Here is an 18612-nt window from a genome sequence, read left to right on the forward strand (position 1 = left end):
ATCAAGAATGCAAGCAATCCCATCAAATGAGAATTTCCATATGACGAATGGAAGCTGCTTCTGTACCTTGGGGCTCAGCCTAGAAACATTTTGCCAGTAGTTGAATCTCCTGATTCTTTGGAGAGAGCAAAAGGAACAGGCTATAGCCTGCACGATCTTATTGGCAAAGTCAGTCTGGTGGTTTTATGTGGTGCTCATCCAGTGCTGCTCAGGGCTGGAGCTGTTATCACAGGATGAAGTAATAGCACAGGTTTCCCTAGAGCTGAACTAGTTAGTGCCAAGTTCACATCAAAGAACAATATTCTCTCTGCTTGCCAGGGGCTGAAAGGTATCTCGCTTTCCCTGAGGGTTTGTTTCCCTAAAAATAGGAAGGGGACAGTCTCAGGGCCAGCTGCTACTGCATTTCATGGGCACCCTGGAGGCCCATGTTCTGATTTGCAGAGGGTTTGGGGAAGAAAGGCTGAAATCAGGGGTTACATTGGCTCCTGGGGCAGAAAAAAACCTTTGGACAGGACCTAAACTCCCTTAGGGCCAGGCAGGGGCCCAGAAGAAGGAGAACTGGTAATAGAAAAAATACTGTCAGTAACTGTGGAGGTACACAGGACACAAGCACAGTGGAAACCCCTATCCAATGCCTACTGCAGAACTACATGGAGATGTCTACCATTGGGCTGACACCTCCTTTTGTGGTTTGATGCATATCAGGAGCGAACCTCTACCATTGCTTGGCTTTATTTCGGCACCACAACCATAACAGACACACACAAGGCATAGGTAAAATCCTACTTTTTTTTTTTTCTTTTTTTTTTTTCTGTACCCACTACTCTAATGGCACCTGTACAACAGCAACCAGGACAGGAGAGACATCAGCAGCATAGTAACACAGTCTCAAGAAAGCAACACTGCCAGGTTTTCCCCATACTTTTACTTCCCCATTAGCCGTGCTGCAGGGCCAGTATTCATTTCGTGCTGCAGAAGGGGTGATCCAGCAGAGAGTTAGGATGCACTGGGAATGAAGTCACATGCAAAATCAGCAGCAGAAGCCCCTGCCACTGCAATACTGACTTTCAGCTCGCAGAGTTCACAGGCAGCCTGTCCTCACAATTTCTTCTGCGGGCTAAGGGGCCAGCTGGAGCTTTTCTGGATTTTGTTTTGTTTTGTTTTCCCAGCAAGAGGACTGCTGTTGGCATCAGAGATGGCCTCTGTTACTCTGGAGGTAAAAATCAACAATCAAAGCTGCAAGCAAAGAAAAAGAAGGGGAAGGAGCTGAGGAAAACAAGTTACAAAGGAAAAACACATAGGTACCAGTAAAGTCAAGCAGAAAAGGGTAACAGAGAGAGTCCAGGCTGAAGTCCTCATGCAAGCAGCAAATCACAGATTGTTTAGTAGGACAGTTCATTGGAAAAGAGCCCAGAGTGATTTTTCTACCTACTCCTTCATGGCAAGGCCAGCTGGGGATTTGTTTTGAATCTTCTACTGTGGGGCTACCAGCCCTTTTTTCCCCCATGTAGACATTATTGACTCCATCTTTGCATTCCCCTGCGAGAGTGGCTGAGCAGAGGAGGACTGGGCCAGGGGAAGGACATGCAATGCCACTGGAGCATTGCTGGAAAGAAATGCTGGAGTGTTTGCCCTACCAGGATGTGCTTGCCAAGGGGCAAATGTCTCATCTCCCTCCAAAAATCTGGCCTGGGTGCTGCCAAGTCATCTCAGTTAACGGATTTACCCAGAAATAAACCGAGAAGTTTTAACCAACTGATACTTCAGGAGAAATCTCTAAGCATTCGGTGAACCCCAGGCAGGTCTCCAGCTGTATATCACTGATACAAAAGGAGAGCTTCCCACCACCGAAACTGTAGCAGATAGAAACAATTTTGCTTTTAAGGGCTTCTGTTTCTTGTCTTAAGATCCCAGCAGTTGATAGTAAGCCAAAGAGAATGATGATAAATTACACAACTAAGGCAGAATATTACTTGCAGAAACAAAACCAAATCACACTAATTCCAAATGTGGAAGGAAAGAATACCCTCCCAAGAAAAAACCACACAAAGCATCCAGCAAGGAGGGGCAGCCAGTGTATAGGAACCCCCCAGTCTGCAGGACAGCATGTCTGCCTTTGCTCCTGTCACTGCTTTTTGGAGATGGAAATCCATTTGCTTTTCTTTTTTTTTCTGCAAGATACATTTGGATGCTGTAGTTTGATCAGTGGCCACAGCAGCTGCTGTGGTCAAGTTCAAATCAAACCTCAGGTTTCAGAAGAGAAGGTGCTGAGGGAATGCTTGAGCCCTAACCTTTAAAACTGCCCTTTAAAACTGCCTTTAAAACAAACACAAAATTATTCCCTAGGAAGTTGGATATTAGGAAAAGATTTTTTACAGAGAGCGTAATCAGACATTAGAATGGGCTGCCCAGGGAGGTGGTGGATTTACCATCCCTGAAGGTTTTTAAGATGAGACTGGATGTGGCACTGAGTGCCATGGTCTGGTAACCACAGCGGTGTTGGATCGAGGGTTGGACTTGATGATCTTGGAGGTCTTTTCCAACCCAATTGATTCTATGATTCTGTGATTCTAACCAAATCCTGCTTTTGGTTGCATGTGTGTAAACAAGGGAAACTCCACTGATGCCAAACTGGGAGACTGTCTACTTATATCCCTGAAGCTGGAGCAGAATAGAATAGGACCAGCTGGGCTTGTGAAATCATGGGGGTTCAAAATACCTTGAATTTCTTGGGGTTGGAGTCTCTTGAAACTAAAACTTTCTTAACCAGGTCGGCAAAATAAAGTAACCTTAGAATGAGACATAAAGAGCTCCGATGTAAATGCTGATGAAAGTATATGGTGGCAATGACCAGGGGATGGGGACAGTGGTAAATTATGTGGGGTTTTGCTATGAAACCCCAACAGTTCAGTATCTGATATCTTTCCTCTAATGAGAAATTGAAGCCTTTCTGTGTGAGGATCCATGCCAGCTGCAACATGGTGGGGTGCACCAGTCATCCCAGGAGCTCACTCAGATGTGCCATAGCCCTCTGAAAATGGGAATGCTGAGGAAACTGGAGCTCTACCTGGTGCAACAGCTCTAAGTGCCACCAAAGGAGTGGCTGTTTCAAACAAAGTCAGTGCTCACTGACACAAGGTTTTCCAGCTTTTAGTGCTCAAAGTATGACGGATGCAATCCTGGCTCTTCCAGCTGAAACCAACTGACTGAAGAGGAAGGAGGATTTTGAAATCTCAATGAAAAATAATGTATCGTATGGCTTTTCCCAGCACAGTGACTATTGCCTGATACATTCAGCTCTGCCCTTGACCAGCTTTCACAATTTCTATGCAGGATAAATGATGCAAAGTGTGGCAATGGAGCACACTGTAGGGAATGGGTTGTCCCGATGGGGACATGGACCTGTCTGGGGTGCAAGATGTTCACAGCGCTCAGTGAAGGGTGCCTGCCTCTGTCACCTGTCTCCCTTCTCACCTCCTTAAGGGAAAACCACAAATGGGAATGGTGCTGAAGTAACCTGGAGCCCTTCAGCACATCTGGGCAGATTTGCTCTCCTCTCTGTTTTAATCAACAATCAACAAATTTAACTGCTTTAATGCACGGTGATACAACAGTCCTGGTGGCTGTTCCTAGATGATGCACCTGGGAAGTGCATGCATTCAGTAATTAAAAAATGGGTATATTGAGCTTGCTGTAGTATATGAGCTTCTGGGGAGGAGGGGGAGCCAGTGTCACCCCACCTGTGCCTGTGTCCTACTTTCCCAGCTCAGCACTCCCTGTCACCCCTGGGCCAGAGCTAAGCGTGACGGAGCCACACTGCCTCAGATCCTGCACTATGCACCCAAGAACCTGCCAGTGCTTTACAGAGGGGTTCAAGCATCAGCCCTCCCCTCTGCCCAGGGTGCAAACCTGGCACGCAGAGATTAAAGTCTGCACTTTTCTTTTTGGTTTCCGATAACGCAGCTTTGGCCACTCTGGGAGGTGCTGAGCATCAGCAATGCCATGCAAAGCCCCGAGGAACTGTGGGTGCTCAGCACCTCTGCCATGGAACCCTTGGACTGGTTGCACCCCATGCCAGATGCCAGAGTGGTGAATAAATTGTCATGCTCGAGGGCAGCACAGCAAGTCAGTAACAGAGGGTGATGACTCCCAGTCACGCATCTTCCTTTGCTTCCACTCTGCTCGTAACACACAGCGGCTCAAAGGAGAGAAGCTGCAGGATGAGACCATGCTCTGCCATGTCCTTTGCTCAGCTCTGCTCAGCTCTGGCCTGACACCATGTACCTGCCTCTCTTCTGAAAAAGGGTGAAAAAAAAAAAAGGGTGCTGATCCCAAGAACTACAAGAATGAGGCCAAGCATGAGTTGACTCCCATCTGATGGCAACCCAACTCTCACTGTGGCTTTGAAGGAGAAGGATGGGACAGAAAACAGCAGTTTCTTAATCTGAGCAGGAGGGAAAGCAGCAGTTTCTTAATCTGAGCAGTAACAGCTCTGCTAAAGCCAGACAGACTTGCAATCCAATTTCAGGAGTAAGAAATGGCATGCCATTGAAATCCTCCCATGTTGGAAAGTTAACGTTGATTCCTACCTACAGAAATAGCCTATCCCCCAGCAAACTGGAAGGAGGAACATTACTGGAAGTAATTTTTAAAAGAAAAAAAAAATAATGCTCAGAAAAGTATCTCTATTTAAATAATCCAGTTGAGATGTTTGTAGTTAATGGAAAAAAATACAGCATGTACTGTTACCTACACTGAGAAAAGAGTAAATCACTGGGGAAAAGAATGAGTGTTCATTGGTTAGAACATTGCTAGACTCACATACATATATATACTTATATATATATAAATGTATATATGTACAGCACCAGAGACTGTTAGATCCGTTCCCCCTGGAGTCATTTGCAGTTTGTGATAAATGAAACATTTCAGAATTGCAGTATAAAATATGGCCATAAAAAAATCTTCTTTCTTCTAGTCCTTCTCTTGAGCGTTTGCCTCAGGGTGGAAAAGCACCGGGGCCACCTGCCAGCCCGGCCTCCTGCCCGCTTCTCGCCGGCCCCGCTCTCACTTGCTCCCTGTGTGCACTGTGGTCACTGTGGTGGGTCTGGGTCTCCGGTCCCCTCCGACCGCAGAAACACCTGAAGAAGCGGATGAAACAAAACTACAGAGAGTGGATGGAGACATACCTAAAAGGAAAGCCAGAAACACAGTTAGAAATGTTATTTTTTTTTTTTTTTTTGGAGGTGGGAGCGTGGGCAAAGCTGGGTTTCTTGCGTAGCGAGCTACAGAGCGCAGGGGACTGCAGCTGGAGAAAGGGACTGCAGCTGGAGAAGGTGCTGCTGCTCTTCCTGCAATGGTGGGTTGGCTGGGAACCTCCACGGGGCATCTTCTGCCCTCCTGGCCCACGGCTGTCCGCCTACTGCCACCACCAGCAGTGCATACACACGTCACAGTGACTCAGTGTCCAGCTTTGGTACGTGTTCAGACAGACTGATTCCACATTTCTGGGACTGAAGACAAAAGGCTGTGGGATTCAAATATCCCCCCAGCATTGTGCTTGCTCAGAATAGTTTCCTTGTGGGCATATTAAAGATGATTACACTTCTCATCACGGCCGTCTAGCTAAACGAACAGACTGTGCACCTGGATTAAAAACATCTCCCCCGGCATCCTGGAAAGCTGCTGATAAAGAAGTAGAGTGGGTCAAATTCGTTGCTGAGTTCCAGTAAGCCTAGAGGGAATGCAAATTTCTGTGACTTAAATATCATTCTAGCGACAGCTTACGTCGCTCCAGACTTTGCTGGTATGTCTCCAGGACTTCCAGCTGAGATGTAGCTCGATGTAAGTTGAGTATCTGTTGAGTAGCAGTATTCTGGTGCAAGAAAAGCTGGCAAGAGGGCCTGGTCACCTTGCTCTGACAAGATGCAGCACCAGAGAAATTAGAAATACAGTTCATTTTTCCAGACTTGTGAATAAAGGATGGATGAAACCTATATTAATATATCCTCAGACTGGAGTTTGATATGGGCCTTTTGACTGCTCAGGATCTTTTTGATGCTTGTTAGGACTTCTTTCCATGCTTCAAGATGGCATTTCAACCTCAGGGATGATTATGCTGTACCTGTACTCAGCCACATCCCATTTCCCATCGACATTTGCCACCTTGGCTTCACACTGCAATTTATCTACTACCTTAAAAATATAGAGAACTAGGACCTGTAATTAATCTAGGCAGCCCAATCATGTCTAAACTAAATACACCCAGCACAGACTGACAATCAAACCAATACACTTGAGAAATCCTGATTCCCTTAGGCTGTCCTGACAGGTAGCATAGTCCAGCCTAATGCATCAGCTCTGCTCTGCCCTACTGCAGAGAACAGACTTAGGATGCAGCCCAACATAACCTACTCTCAGGCACCTAATTGTCTTCAATGATGTGAAATTGCTGCATTCAAAACTATTTGGAGAGCTCATTAAATGTCTATTAATAGTATTAGGCAGCACTCTATTGTGTAATGGTGGCACAGCTGGTTCATGCAACTTGCTGCATGGGATCTTTCTCGTGCAAGAAATCCGTCCCCAGAGAAAACTGCTGAGAGAAAGAGGCAGGACAGAGACCTCAGAGGTTTCCTTTTCCCCAACAGGAGGTATTCGGTGGAATACATTTGATCTGTCAGATTGCTTTTAACTCCTTGTATTTGCTGCTGGTTCTCCTCATTGGTTCTCTGGGGCTCCAGTATCTCCTAACTCTTTAATTAATTTCTTTGTGGAAGAGAAGCTCTTCTGTATTGTCCACCAAGCTGGACTTAACCTGGGATGCTTGGAAATATTTCAATATTTTTCTGCCTCATATTTCTGGCATATAAAAACTCATCCTATCTAAACACATTTGATTTAATTCTTCCTGTCATGACTGAAGATCTCCATCACTGCAAAATATGGTTGGACTGTGTACAGGGACCTGCTGGGTTCTGTAGTGGTTAAACAGATTTTGTTCTCCCACCCTTCTTGTTCACACATGTTTTTACACTGTTCAGACTATTCAGTGCCATTAATTAACACCATCTGAGATTAATTAAATGGAGGGATGGAGATTAATCACCCACCAGTTTAACAGCATTAATCACCCACCAGTTTAACAGCAAAGAATGCATCAGATGCTCAAGACCTGACTGGGGTTCAGCCTTGCCATACTGCAGCAGGAACCAAAATCAAGGCATGTTTCTACCCTGTAAGTGATTTTCTACATCGCTGAATGGCCAGTGCATGGTTAGAAGTGCTTTGAGGATGGTCAGCACTGCACTGCTCCTTTGCAGGTGCCAGCTGTGTGCCAGAAGCACAGCAATGTTTTTTTAGCAGCAGCTGTAGGATTTGGCACTGGGCATGAATCCCCATCCGGCCCAGGATGCAGAGGGAAGGGGCTCTCCTCTGGCTCAGTCACAGCCCAAGCTGGCAAAAACATCTCACAGAGCACCCAGAAGGCCAATCCCACCTCAGCCACGAGGGAAACTGTGCCCATGACAGCAAGAGAAACCACAGCTTCCACACAGAGCCAAGGGGACTGTGGCTGGTGGTGTGACCTCTTCAAGAAGCGAGGGTTGGCAAGCAGGGGTGGCAGAAGCAGACAGCAGCACCATCCAAAATGCATCCTGAATAACAGGTGCTTTCAGTTCCAGAATAGTGCAGGCTATAGTCTAGAAATGACCATTTCAGTCCACAGTGAAGCAAGCACTGACTGGGAATACCAAAATCTATTAACACTCTTTTTTGGTCATATCTTCAAATAATCTCCTCTAATTATAAACTCCACATCCCTCCATTTCATGATATAAAAATCTCTACAGATGGACCCAGGGGAATAAAATAAATATCCAGAAGCCAGAGAACAAATAGGTTTCATTGCAAAGGATGCATTTCTGTCTTCCAAGTAATCCCTCTGCTGCCATGTCTCCTTCCCTGGCATTCAGAAAAAAGATATATCCCAAACATCTGAGTCCATTGGGCAGCTTGGAAATCTCAGTTATAGCATATAACAAAAGTGGCAGAGAGCCAAGTCCCGCTGTGGTGCACAGAGCCCAAGTCCTGCTCAGACAAATGAGCCTCTTTGTGCAGGAGCTTAACTTGGCCCAGGAAGAGGGAAGCTGGGTCCGACTGGCAGGATCAGTCTCCTCCATAGAAAATGGAAAAGGAAAGTAAACCAATTTTTACAGAAAAATGCCCTGTCATAATACTGGAAACTCAAACATAAACAGTTTGAGTAAACTTTTTCGGATTTCAAACAAATACAAAACTTTGTTGCTGTGGGGGTCTGGGTCTTTTTCCCAAGCGAAAGCCATTTTTATCCACAAGAAACAGTGTTTTTCTCTCAAAAATGCACCAAGCTAAAGCCTCTCTTTTTTTTTTTTTTTTTTTTTTGGTGCATAAGCTTTTCCCACTGAAACACTGTTTTACAGGCCAGCCAAAAGAGACGGCCTAAGTCCTCTTTGAAGTCCTTATTTTAAACACCTGCTTGCGCAAAGCCAAACCTACTGGCGGTGAGGACTGCAGCCTGGGGGTTCACGGCGAAAACGGGGATCCCCCAGGTTTGCTCATGGTAGGAGCTTTCCCAGGATGTTGGCTACTCACAATCTTTCCGTGTGGCTGCCTCAGGCAGGGGTGTGGCGAGGCTGAGGGTGCTGGACACGCCGGCGCTGGCGCTGTCCAGGCTGCTGCCGAGGTGTAGCCGCCTCATGTGCCGCACGACTGCTGTGGCGTTGAACGCTTGCTGGGGAAAAACAAGAAGAAAGAAATAAAGAATAATAAAAAAGGGAGATGGAAAGGTTACTTCTGCTCCTCTCCTGGCTGCTCAGGGTGTCAGAGGCGAATGAGCCCATTATCTTTCAAATTTTTCCTGAGTTCTAGTTTCTAAACATTTTCAGACTGTCTGCATCTCTGCCCTGGTCCTGCTCCCTGTTGGTATTCCCACTACTCAGCTAGCAGCCTGCAAAGCCATATTTGACACATCCTCCTCTGCCCTAACACACAGGGTGTCTTCAGTGCTTCCTGTCCCCCTGTGGTGCTGACCCCAACTTCACATATAACCGTGAGTGCTTTAGGGATGAGCAGCCCCATCTCTCGCCATCGCGTTTGGTGCTTGGTGAGTACCATCCTGTATAAAGGGCCCTGCAGGTCATGTAACCTAAGTCTGGAACAACTATTTTGACCAGAATTTTGGGCCATAACAGGCTGAAAGAGTGGCTATATGGCTGCTGCATTAGCAGAGCTGTGTCTCATTGTCATCCCCAAGGACGGGTCACTTACTCTCCATTTGCTTTTTGCGAAGTTCTTCCGGATCTGAGCGCTGACCGACTCGTGGATGTTTTTGTTGAGTGCTGTATCACCAGCAATCCTGAAATGGACAGAGCAGGCACATTTTAAGAGATCTTTTGCTCTCCTTGAGTATTCTTTACTTTTCCTCCTCAACAGAGAGGCTGCTCCCAGGTGTGACTGCACCTGCAGTGATGACAATTTCATTCACACAAGGGCTCAAACTTCCCACCACCGTCTCTGCTGGCAGCAGTGGTGGAAAATCCAGGGCAGTAAATGCAAGTGTAGATAAGGCTTGTAAGTCTGGCAGCTACAAAGAGGTATGGCCTGATTTTGTTGGTGTACAGCTGCTTTCTATCACCACTACAACCCTGGATGAAGACATTCTACCTTTTTATTTCCTTGACACCTAAAGATTTAACATTAACAGGCTGAGACTACTTTTAGCCTCAGCCATGGAGAAGCTTCCAGAGCCACTCCAACCTGTCTGATTTCTGTTTGCACTGGAGATTTTCCTGCCACCCTGCAACGTACATAGCCGTTCATCACGATTAATGTGGATTTACAGTAAAGTAGATACATGGATGCTCACTAAAGCAGCACAGACTGCACAAGGTCTTGAGCTGAACAACCCTTAACCTAAAAAATTGATTGATCTTCCATGGTTTTTTTAACAGATAAAGACACATTTAAATCTTCACTAAACACTATTATTTCAAGGGAATTTTACTGATTCATTTAACTCCTCAAGGCATGAGATCTGTTGGAAGAGCAGGCACTGCAGGGAACTGATGTTGGGCCATGTGCTGGGGTAATGAGTACTCTCTAATGGAGGTGATGCAAGGAGGCAAAGATTGCCTTCTATGTTGTACGCAATGCTTTCAGAAAAATTTTTCAGCCCTGGTGTAGAAAAACAATGTCCATTAGCAATAAAAAATTGTACGAAATTGAATAATCCATCAAGACCAGAGTCTCCCAGTCTGGGTAGCTCCAATAAGATAATCAGAGGGTCTGGAGTACTCAGCAGTCATCTAGTCCTTCTCCCCACTCCAGCTCTGTCAAAATAATTTTGACAAGTATTTGGCTAACCAGTCCTTAAAGATCCCCAAAAGATAGAGACTCCTCAGGCAACCAATTCCAGAGCCTCACTATCTCCCAGAAGACGTGGAAAATAGTTTATTCCCTTTGTCTTTGAAGCATCCTTTCACATATTTGAAGACTGTTATCATGACTTCTCTCCGTCTTCTCTTCTCTAGACTAAACAAACTGATTCTTTCACTGTTTCTTCATAACTCATATTTTCTAATCCTCTGATCTAGTGAGCTCCTCTGGATTTTCTCCAACTAGTCCACATCTTCCGTAGAGGGGTGCACCCGAGCTGTTCTCTGTTTTCCAACTAAGGCAGCAGAATGGCAGCATTGCTTTTTGTTTCTTCAGAGATGAAACTGCTTACATACCCCAGCCTGCTGTTTCCATTTATGTGTCCCATGAACTGGAGACAGCCCTTCTTCCATTTTGCCCGGATAATTCCAGACTGTAACCCTGTTCTTCAAGGGACATGCTGCTTTTCCTGCCTTCATGTCCATGGCACATCTAAGAAGCACTCTCTGAAACCAGCCTTTTTCAAATTGTTGTCCTCCTTCCTGCTGGCAACAGCCACCCAGGATGACCATCAGACAGGTGAGAGGAACTACTTACTCTTGGGAAGAAGGAATAAATCCTCATCTCCCAAGAGTGGAAACCCACCAATCCCATCCTGTTGCTCATCTACACTGGGTCATTCAAGAGTACTGGAGCCAGTAGGATGATGGAACAGGGCTCCCATTCAGGGTAGCTCTAATCCAGCTGGAAAGGGCCCTGTCTGACTGCCACCACCACGTAGCTTCTACCTCAAGTAGACAGAAGAACTGGACAAAGCACGGCTCCCAAATGGCACCTGACTTGCTCCCCTGGGTCCCTGTGCTGTTGATGTAGAAGAGAAGGTGTTTGGCTGAGAACTGGATGATCTTCAGATCTTTCTGTGAAGATGATTCCTTCTCATAACCTCTCCCAGTAACAGGGAGCCAAGCTGGTCTGGATTTCCCACTGGGGCCAGGCAACTAAAAGCTTAGTGATGCAGTCACTGTTTCATCCTCTGTCCTGCACAATGAATACTGCCAGGCTCAGCACAGACCCTGGTGGATCCCATGCAACATACACTCCCAGACAGGCTCTAGCAGAGTGTATTCCCATTCCCAGTGGGAATGCAAACTACTAGTCAGGGTCACTCTGAAATGTCAAGAGCACTCTGCTCTCTGCAGAAACACCTCCTTGGTGAAGGCAGGTGCTCTCAACACATACCAGCTGGGATCACTGGCCGTCATACCACAGATCTCAGGAGAAAACTAAACTGACAGCTTAATATGTGGACAGCTACAAGCCAAACCATCCATTCAGTAACTGATCAAAAAGACCAAGAGAGAAAATTCACTTACACTTGCAAAGAACATTTTTCCTCCAAAGCTAATGATGCATTTTCCTTTATGAACAAGTTGGTTAACAAGCTCTATAAGCACAGATCCTATTTTCCACTTGTCAGATTTTATTTTGGAACAAGTTCTTGGGGCATGATACCCTTGCCAGCTCTTCCAAAAGATTGTTCTTGCCAGTCTCCACAAGGACTCGAAAATGCGTTTTTGCCATATGAAACTTTCTATCAGATGTGTAGCTCCAGTACAGGCTATATTTGGGTTTTTTTTTTGGTTCAGGGGTCATTTTCTGAAATGCTGGTGGTTTCAATAAGAAACTGCTGATTCCAATAGTTCCCAAACTGTCTTCTACCACCCCTAACTCTATATTCACTATGCAATTCTTGTAATTCCAGGAAAATAGTATTGGTATTTGGGCGTTTTCCAAATAGGCAGAATAGTACTTGTCTACTTCACAAGAGGATGGACAGACAAGCCTGTGAAGCCCTCAGATGCTACAGTGGTGTGACCATCCTAGAGCTAAGCATTAGCACCTTGCAGATGCTAACCTTTAATTAGAGCAAAATAACAGCCCTTCTGGGGTAATTTAGTGCAGCAGGATCTGTTCAAACATGTGCTGGTATGCTGAACAGTGTGGCTCAAAACATAGCCCCTGCCAAAGCCAGGGGTGGGATTGTTCCCCAACCTGCCTCTGAATAACTATCCTGTTAATCTTGTGATTCTGTAACATGAGGACTGTGCTTTTATACTGTATTTTGCACTCGGAGGATTTGGAAACTTTTATAAAATAACACTTGTGGTGTTATAGTGTTTATAGTATAGCTTTACTTCTTGGAAAACAAGACCAATGTTAACACCCTTTCGCTGTTTGTTGGTGTTTTGCTGGAGATGTGGTGGTTCGAGGACACACAAGAGGTGGACGTGAGCAGGGAGAAGCCATATCTTTTATACCCTTAACTGGTAGAGTTTGAGAAATGAGATAAGCTTTTGGGCACCTACCCTGAGGTGGGTATCATGACCATCATCACATCTATACTGAATGTATTTAATCATGAACTTTAGTTCCCTTACTGAGAAGATAATGAATGATATTTAACAGGTTTTTGCACATGTTATAATTACCCTTCCCCCTTTCCCTAACTCTCTAACTCCATAGGGTATAAACCATCTTGCTTTTCCTTTTAGGACAAAAACACCTTAGAACCCTTCTTTCTTTCTTTCTTTCTTTCTTTTTCCCTCCCAACATATCCTTTGCCTGCAGGAATCATCTCCATTTTCACCGAGAAACAATAATCAACTCGAGCTGATCAAACTGATGCATATCTAGTCAAACTCTGAGCAATAGTTCCTGGCTTTGCAGTTAACTTTGAAGTTAACTGTGTCAGCACTGAAGTTTGTTTTTATCAACTGTACTAGCTGGCCCAGTAAAAGATATTGCTTCTACCTACCACACACACATACGGAAGTAAAATTAAACTAATCAGAATAATGCATCATCTGCTATCATGCTAAGCATCATCCAGAAGCGAGCAGGGACTGATTAGTCTAAGTGGAACCTGGCTTTTCTCTCAGGACTCCAGTTTTGCAGCTACATCCTAACAATGGTTTGGGGGAAGGAACTGGATAGTAAGAGTCATGACTCTTCGTCCCAAATGCGTCCACTGAAACTAAGAAAGATATTTCTCATGAATAAGCATAACAAATCTCATGCTGCACATGAGAGGAATCTAATCTAATGATCAAATATTATTTCACAGTATCTAATTTATTTTAGCTCTCTAGCTGAGTTCAACCTTATCACACCAATTTATCTGTCCATACCACTTCTAAGCTTTGAGGGGAACCTCCAGCAAAGACAAAACCAGTAAATTTCCTTTTGGCCAGTTCTTTATTAGCATGCTGCAAGCATATGTCTCATTCTCCTGCCCACGACAGCAGGCGAAGTCTTTCATCTACCATTATTTTCTGAGCCCTCACACTGAAGGCAGCCAACTCAAACGCTGTGCTGGCCAAACAGTGCTTGGAAATGCTCTTCAGTAGGATGACAGGAAACATGGAGTTAGCTGTAATGGATAATGCTGATGGATCATAACTCTTCTATATGTACACACACACACATTATATATATCTATATCTCCATGTACATGCATGTGGGTGTATAAATATACACACACACGTACTGTATCAGTGATGTTCCAAAATAAATAGAGTGCAGGGATGAACTCGATAAGAGTTTGATTTAATGTTGTAAACATCAGCAGCTCCCTTCAGGAAGGCCTTTTCGCACTTCAAACAATACCGTCTGAGAACTGAGCTCTCTGTAAACCACGTCCTTTCCCTGGGTGGAAATTATTATCTGGATTGTGCTCTCTGGCACATAATAAACACTCAGGGTCACGGCCATAATTTGCAGAGGCTCAGCCCTTGCCAAAGCTTTGTGATTCTTCAGTGTAGGCGTGGATGGACGTCGGCACGTCCCAAGCATCCTCTCTCCCTTTGCACAAGCAACGGGGAAAGGCGAGGACCACGCTCGTACCTGCAGACACAGGTGCCTAACTGGTGCCACAACCTCCCTGTCCCTTATGCAGTCCAAAAAGGGAAGCAACATATTCATTGCACCCCTTCCAACTTCTGTATTAGCTTCCTAAATGTTGGACTTTGTCCTTGCCCTCTGAGCACTCTCTTCTTTCCTTCTGACCTGAGCCTGGAGGCTGAATTTGGCTCTGCAGGGCCCAGTCTGACCTGACAGGGAGCACATTTCAATAATCCTTGTGGGTCCCTTCCAACTCAGGATATTCTGTGTTTCTATGATTCTACAGATTCTCAGGTTTCTGCTGCTCACCCTTAATCACCTCAGACTGAGCCACTGCCCTAAACAGGATGTGGGTTCTGACATGGCAATATATTTAATAAACTTAATTGCTGTCATTAATATGAGCCAGGGAAACATTAAAATGTATCAAGCTGCAGCAAAATCACTCCACTCTGTAGTTACCTTTATTTTCCATGCCCTTTTTGAAAAGTCATCAGTGGAACAATCAAGCAGAACACTGCACCTTTGCAACACACCATGAATAGTGCAAACCTCACTGAAAGATACACTAAAAAATAAGCAACTTTTCCAGTGGAAAGCATAAGTCACCTGTATATTAAGCTGGAGAAATCTGAATAAATGGACTGTACAGGCTGGGGTGGAATCATTATACCAGCAAATCTCACATATTGTACTATTTCAGCTACCATAGTTCACTGCAATTATTAGCCTCCTTTTCTGCCAACTCTGAGTTTAGCATACCGTCCCTCTGCCAAGGCCATTTGATTATAAATAGCAAAACATCACGTAAATGCAGGCATGTGGGGAGCAGATACAGCACAGAAAAGCTGGCCATTGGGAAGAAGTATTTACTTTTACCAGGGTCTGTTCCTGTGCACACATTTAATCACGCAAATATCTGTCTATTCTAGAGAAGTTTTCCAAAATTCAAAGAGATTATTAACCTTAAAGGCATAAATGTAATATCTTGCAAGATCCAGTTCCTGCAAGCCCTGTTTGGAAGTTTTAAATAAAAACATAGTAATAAAAATAAGAGGCGTATTTTGGAATTGGCTTGTTCTTCCTAAATGTTACATAAGAAACAACAAAGCCTCATGGCAATGTCATGCACAGCTAACCACTTTTATCACAATCGGATATTGTGATAACTTACAAAATAAGTGTTGAGTACTCCTGATTCGATAGTTTTCTTCCTAATTTGTGGCTTAATGCAAAGATCTGATACTGTAAGGGAAGATACCACAGGAGGAAGAAAAAGAGAAAGCTGGAAAATGTTACTACGTGGAGCTCATTCATCATCTGTGTTAATTATCCACCAGTTGCACAGCACCAGTGACTCAGGTAGGTCTGTGTTTTGCTGGTGAGACAAGGAGACAAACCCCAAATCTCACTAGAGTCTGGCAGAACTCCCATCAACTTCAGTGGAATCGGGATTTCACTTCATGACAATGCTGGGGTTTGAAGATGCTTCTCCAGTTGCATTGTTTGTGCAGACAAAGGAAGTGCTTTTTATGAGATGCCATTAAGGGCTACTTGCAGTGTGAGCACTTTGGAAAAGCAAATAATTTATGGGGCCCCTTGAAGTCTGCTCTGATCACCTCTTCCCACTAAGCCAATAGTCTTAGGTACCTCACTACCATGGATAACTCACAGGGAAGACAATGCTGTGTCAGCACTGTGGAAGGTGATGTGGCTAATGGGGGCTGAAAATGGGTACACTGAAAAACACATGCTCATCTGAGAAGGTGGTGTGAGATGCCCCCATTGTAAAAGGTGGAATCATGAGAAGAACTCAAACCAGATTCCTGGAAACTTAAATACGACCAGGCTGAGAGAAGGACACAGATGACCATTGAGGGGAAACGCAAAGATCTACTCCTCCTCCACCAAAAAGGCCTTTCCCTCCTTCCAAGAGCAGGAGAGAATGCCATTGCAACAGATGTAATGGATAGAATGAGAGAAGAAACAGCAAAAACCTCACTATTTCCTGATACAAGCAATCTGTGTGGAAAATGATTCTTGAGCAATGCTTTGGCAAAAGGAGATCCCATCACTACCTCTGAAATAACAGATAACATTTGGGTAAGTAGCCTAGATTATCCAAAAAGGTATTTATGACTGCAGTATCCAAACCCTCCATAAGATCACTGCACCACTCTCCAGAGAGGTCCATAACAGCAACATCTGTGTCACAGGAAGCTTTGCAGAGCAAGGGGGAATGAGCCATTGAGTTTTGCTCACGAGCACAGTGGTGAGGACAGAGGCAGATCTGAAGCCACAGCTCTGTAAACCTCCCTGCTTTGCTTCCACTGCACAACTGTCACAGAATTACAGAATCATGGAAAGGCTTGGGTTGAAAGGGACCTTAGAGATCATCTAGTTCCAGGCTCCCTGTCCTATAATACACTGGCACATACTGCCTCTGTGTCAAGGGGAGGTGGATTTGGGATGTGGGGTGGAAACATGGTGCATATCTGAAACCTCCCTACTGCAGTGCCATTTGCATGTCTGACATTTCGAATGGTGACCCTCAGCTGTGCTTTACATGGCTGGGAAGCAGCCCTTCAAATGAACCACTATCTGGCAAAGTCAGCCTGGCTGAAGAAGACCCCCTGACACAGAAATGGGGGAAGACCCTCTTGGGAGATTGTTTTCACATCAAAGAATGAATTCTGTAGAAAATAATAAGAATTATGGAGCAGTCTGTGAGTTTCCATTGGCCCTTGGCCATGACATGCAAAAGAAAAGAAAAAAAAAAGAAAAAAAAAAGGAATGAAAATACTTTTATCATTTTGTTCCTTTTGGAGGGCCCAAAAGCTGTGTGTGCTGCAAGTGCCACGTTTCTTTGTTGCACTCCAGCAACCAACACAGATGTAGCAGGGCCAGGAGCTGGATTCATTCGTTTTGTGTATCTTGGATGTAAGGCTTTGGAAAATTTGCCTTTGAGTTGTACAAATGGTCACCTCACTCCCTGCTGGGAGTTGCATTCCCATTGTTTATTCTGCATTTCTAATATTGAGTTCTGTAATATTTAATTCCCAAAGCTCAGATTTTTCTTCATCTCCCAAAAACTGGATTTTGTTTCTCAGATTTTCTTTTTGTCACACAAACAGTACAAGAGGAAATGGTATTTGGGGCAAATGTATAGTATAAAAACAGTCTAATATGCACATGGGAAGAAAATGTCATGCCATTGACTTTTTTCTGTTTCTGCTATTACAACAACAAAAATAATATCTCACCTCATATATAACATTCCCTTCCCTAAAAGACCTGGACTCAGAGCCCATGTGAGGGTGCAGGTGGTAGTGTGGGATGATGCTCTCAGTCACTCAGAGCTGGTCAAAAGTAAATGACCCACTCTTGTTCCAGCTACACAAACCTTGAGTAACGTTGATAAAGTCACTTATATGAAAAGGCATCATCTAATTTAAAGCACTTTAGGGAGGTCTAAATTACAAATGCAGTCAGATCAAGTACTCTTCTGTAGGCCCTGCAGAGAGACAGCACTGCTACTGCTAATTCACACAACTCATCCCTCTCTAGCCTATCTCTTCCATTCAACAAGAGGAAAACCAGCATGTGGAACCAGCTCCTTACTGCAAGCAGGAGGTGGACTGTTTGTGAAACACAGATGAGGATTTCCTGCTTCATGGGATGCTCTAAAGGGCTCCGATATCACCTTGGCAAGGACCTCACGAGCAGGTTGATATCCAGCCTTCTGCACACCTGCAGAATTTGACCTTTGGCCCCCAGCTACGATTTCTGGGTTCAATCATTTTGTCATGTGCCACTGCTGCACTACAGTCAACATACACAATTCAGCATTTTACTAATCCTTACACAGATACTCAACAGGTTGGTGCATGAGATTAAAGTCCATCACAGTCTTCCAGGAAAAACTGGATGACAAAGGCGGGGTTTTTTTTCAATAAAAGCACCAAATCATAGAATCATAGAATCATAGAATTGATTGGGTTGGAAAAGACCTCCAAGATCATCAAGTCCAACCCCTGATCCAACTCCAATTACTACATCATGGCACTAAGGGCCACATCCAATCTCTGCTTAAAAACCTCCAGGGATGGTGAATCCACCACCTCTCTGGGTAGGCTGTTCCAATGCTTGATTACCCTCTCTGTAAAGAATTTCTTCCTAACATCTAACCTAAACCTCCCCTGGCAGAGCTTGAGCCCATGTCCTCTTGTCCTATTGTTGGTTGCCTGGGAGAAGAGCCCAACCCCCACCTGGCTACAACCTCCCTTCAGGTAGTTGAAG

The 18612-nt window shown here is 44.7% G+C and overlaps 1 protein-coding gene across 3 annotated transcripts in view; it reads right to left on the reverse strand.

Annotated features, from left to right (window-relative positions):
* Window positions 1-687: 687 nt before the first annotated feature.
* CAMK1D (calcium/calmodulin dependent protein kinase ID) overlaps window positions 688-18612 on the reverse strand; it is a 225514-nt gene continuing 207589 nt past the window's right edge. The window contains exons 9-11 of one of the 3 annotated variants that reach the window (XM_027901457.1): window positions 9307-9394; window positions 8632-8770; window positions 688-1210 (exon numbers count right to left, since the gene is read on the reverse strand). In XM_027901457.1, coding sequence (XP_027757258.1) covers window positions 1209-1210; window positions 8632-8770; window positions 9307-9394 — 229 coding nt within the window. In that variant the 3' untranslated portion in view covers window positions 688-1208. Of the gene's footprint in view, window positions 1237-2477; window positions 5190-8631; window positions 8771-9306; window positions 9395-18612 lie in introns of those variants that run through there. The other 2 variants (XM_027901456.1, XM_027901455.1) reach the window with 2 other exon arrangements.

This window comes from Empidonax traillii, unplaced genomic scaffold, assembly GCF_003031625.1.
Source record: "Empidonax traillii isolate 1590-97213 ecotype Southwest subspecies unplaced genomic scaffold, ASM303162v1 scaffold785:size696563, whole genome shotgun sequence".
Lineage (NCBI taxonomy): Eukaryota > Metazoa > Chordata > Aves > Passeriformes > Tyrannidae > Empidonax > Empidonax traillii.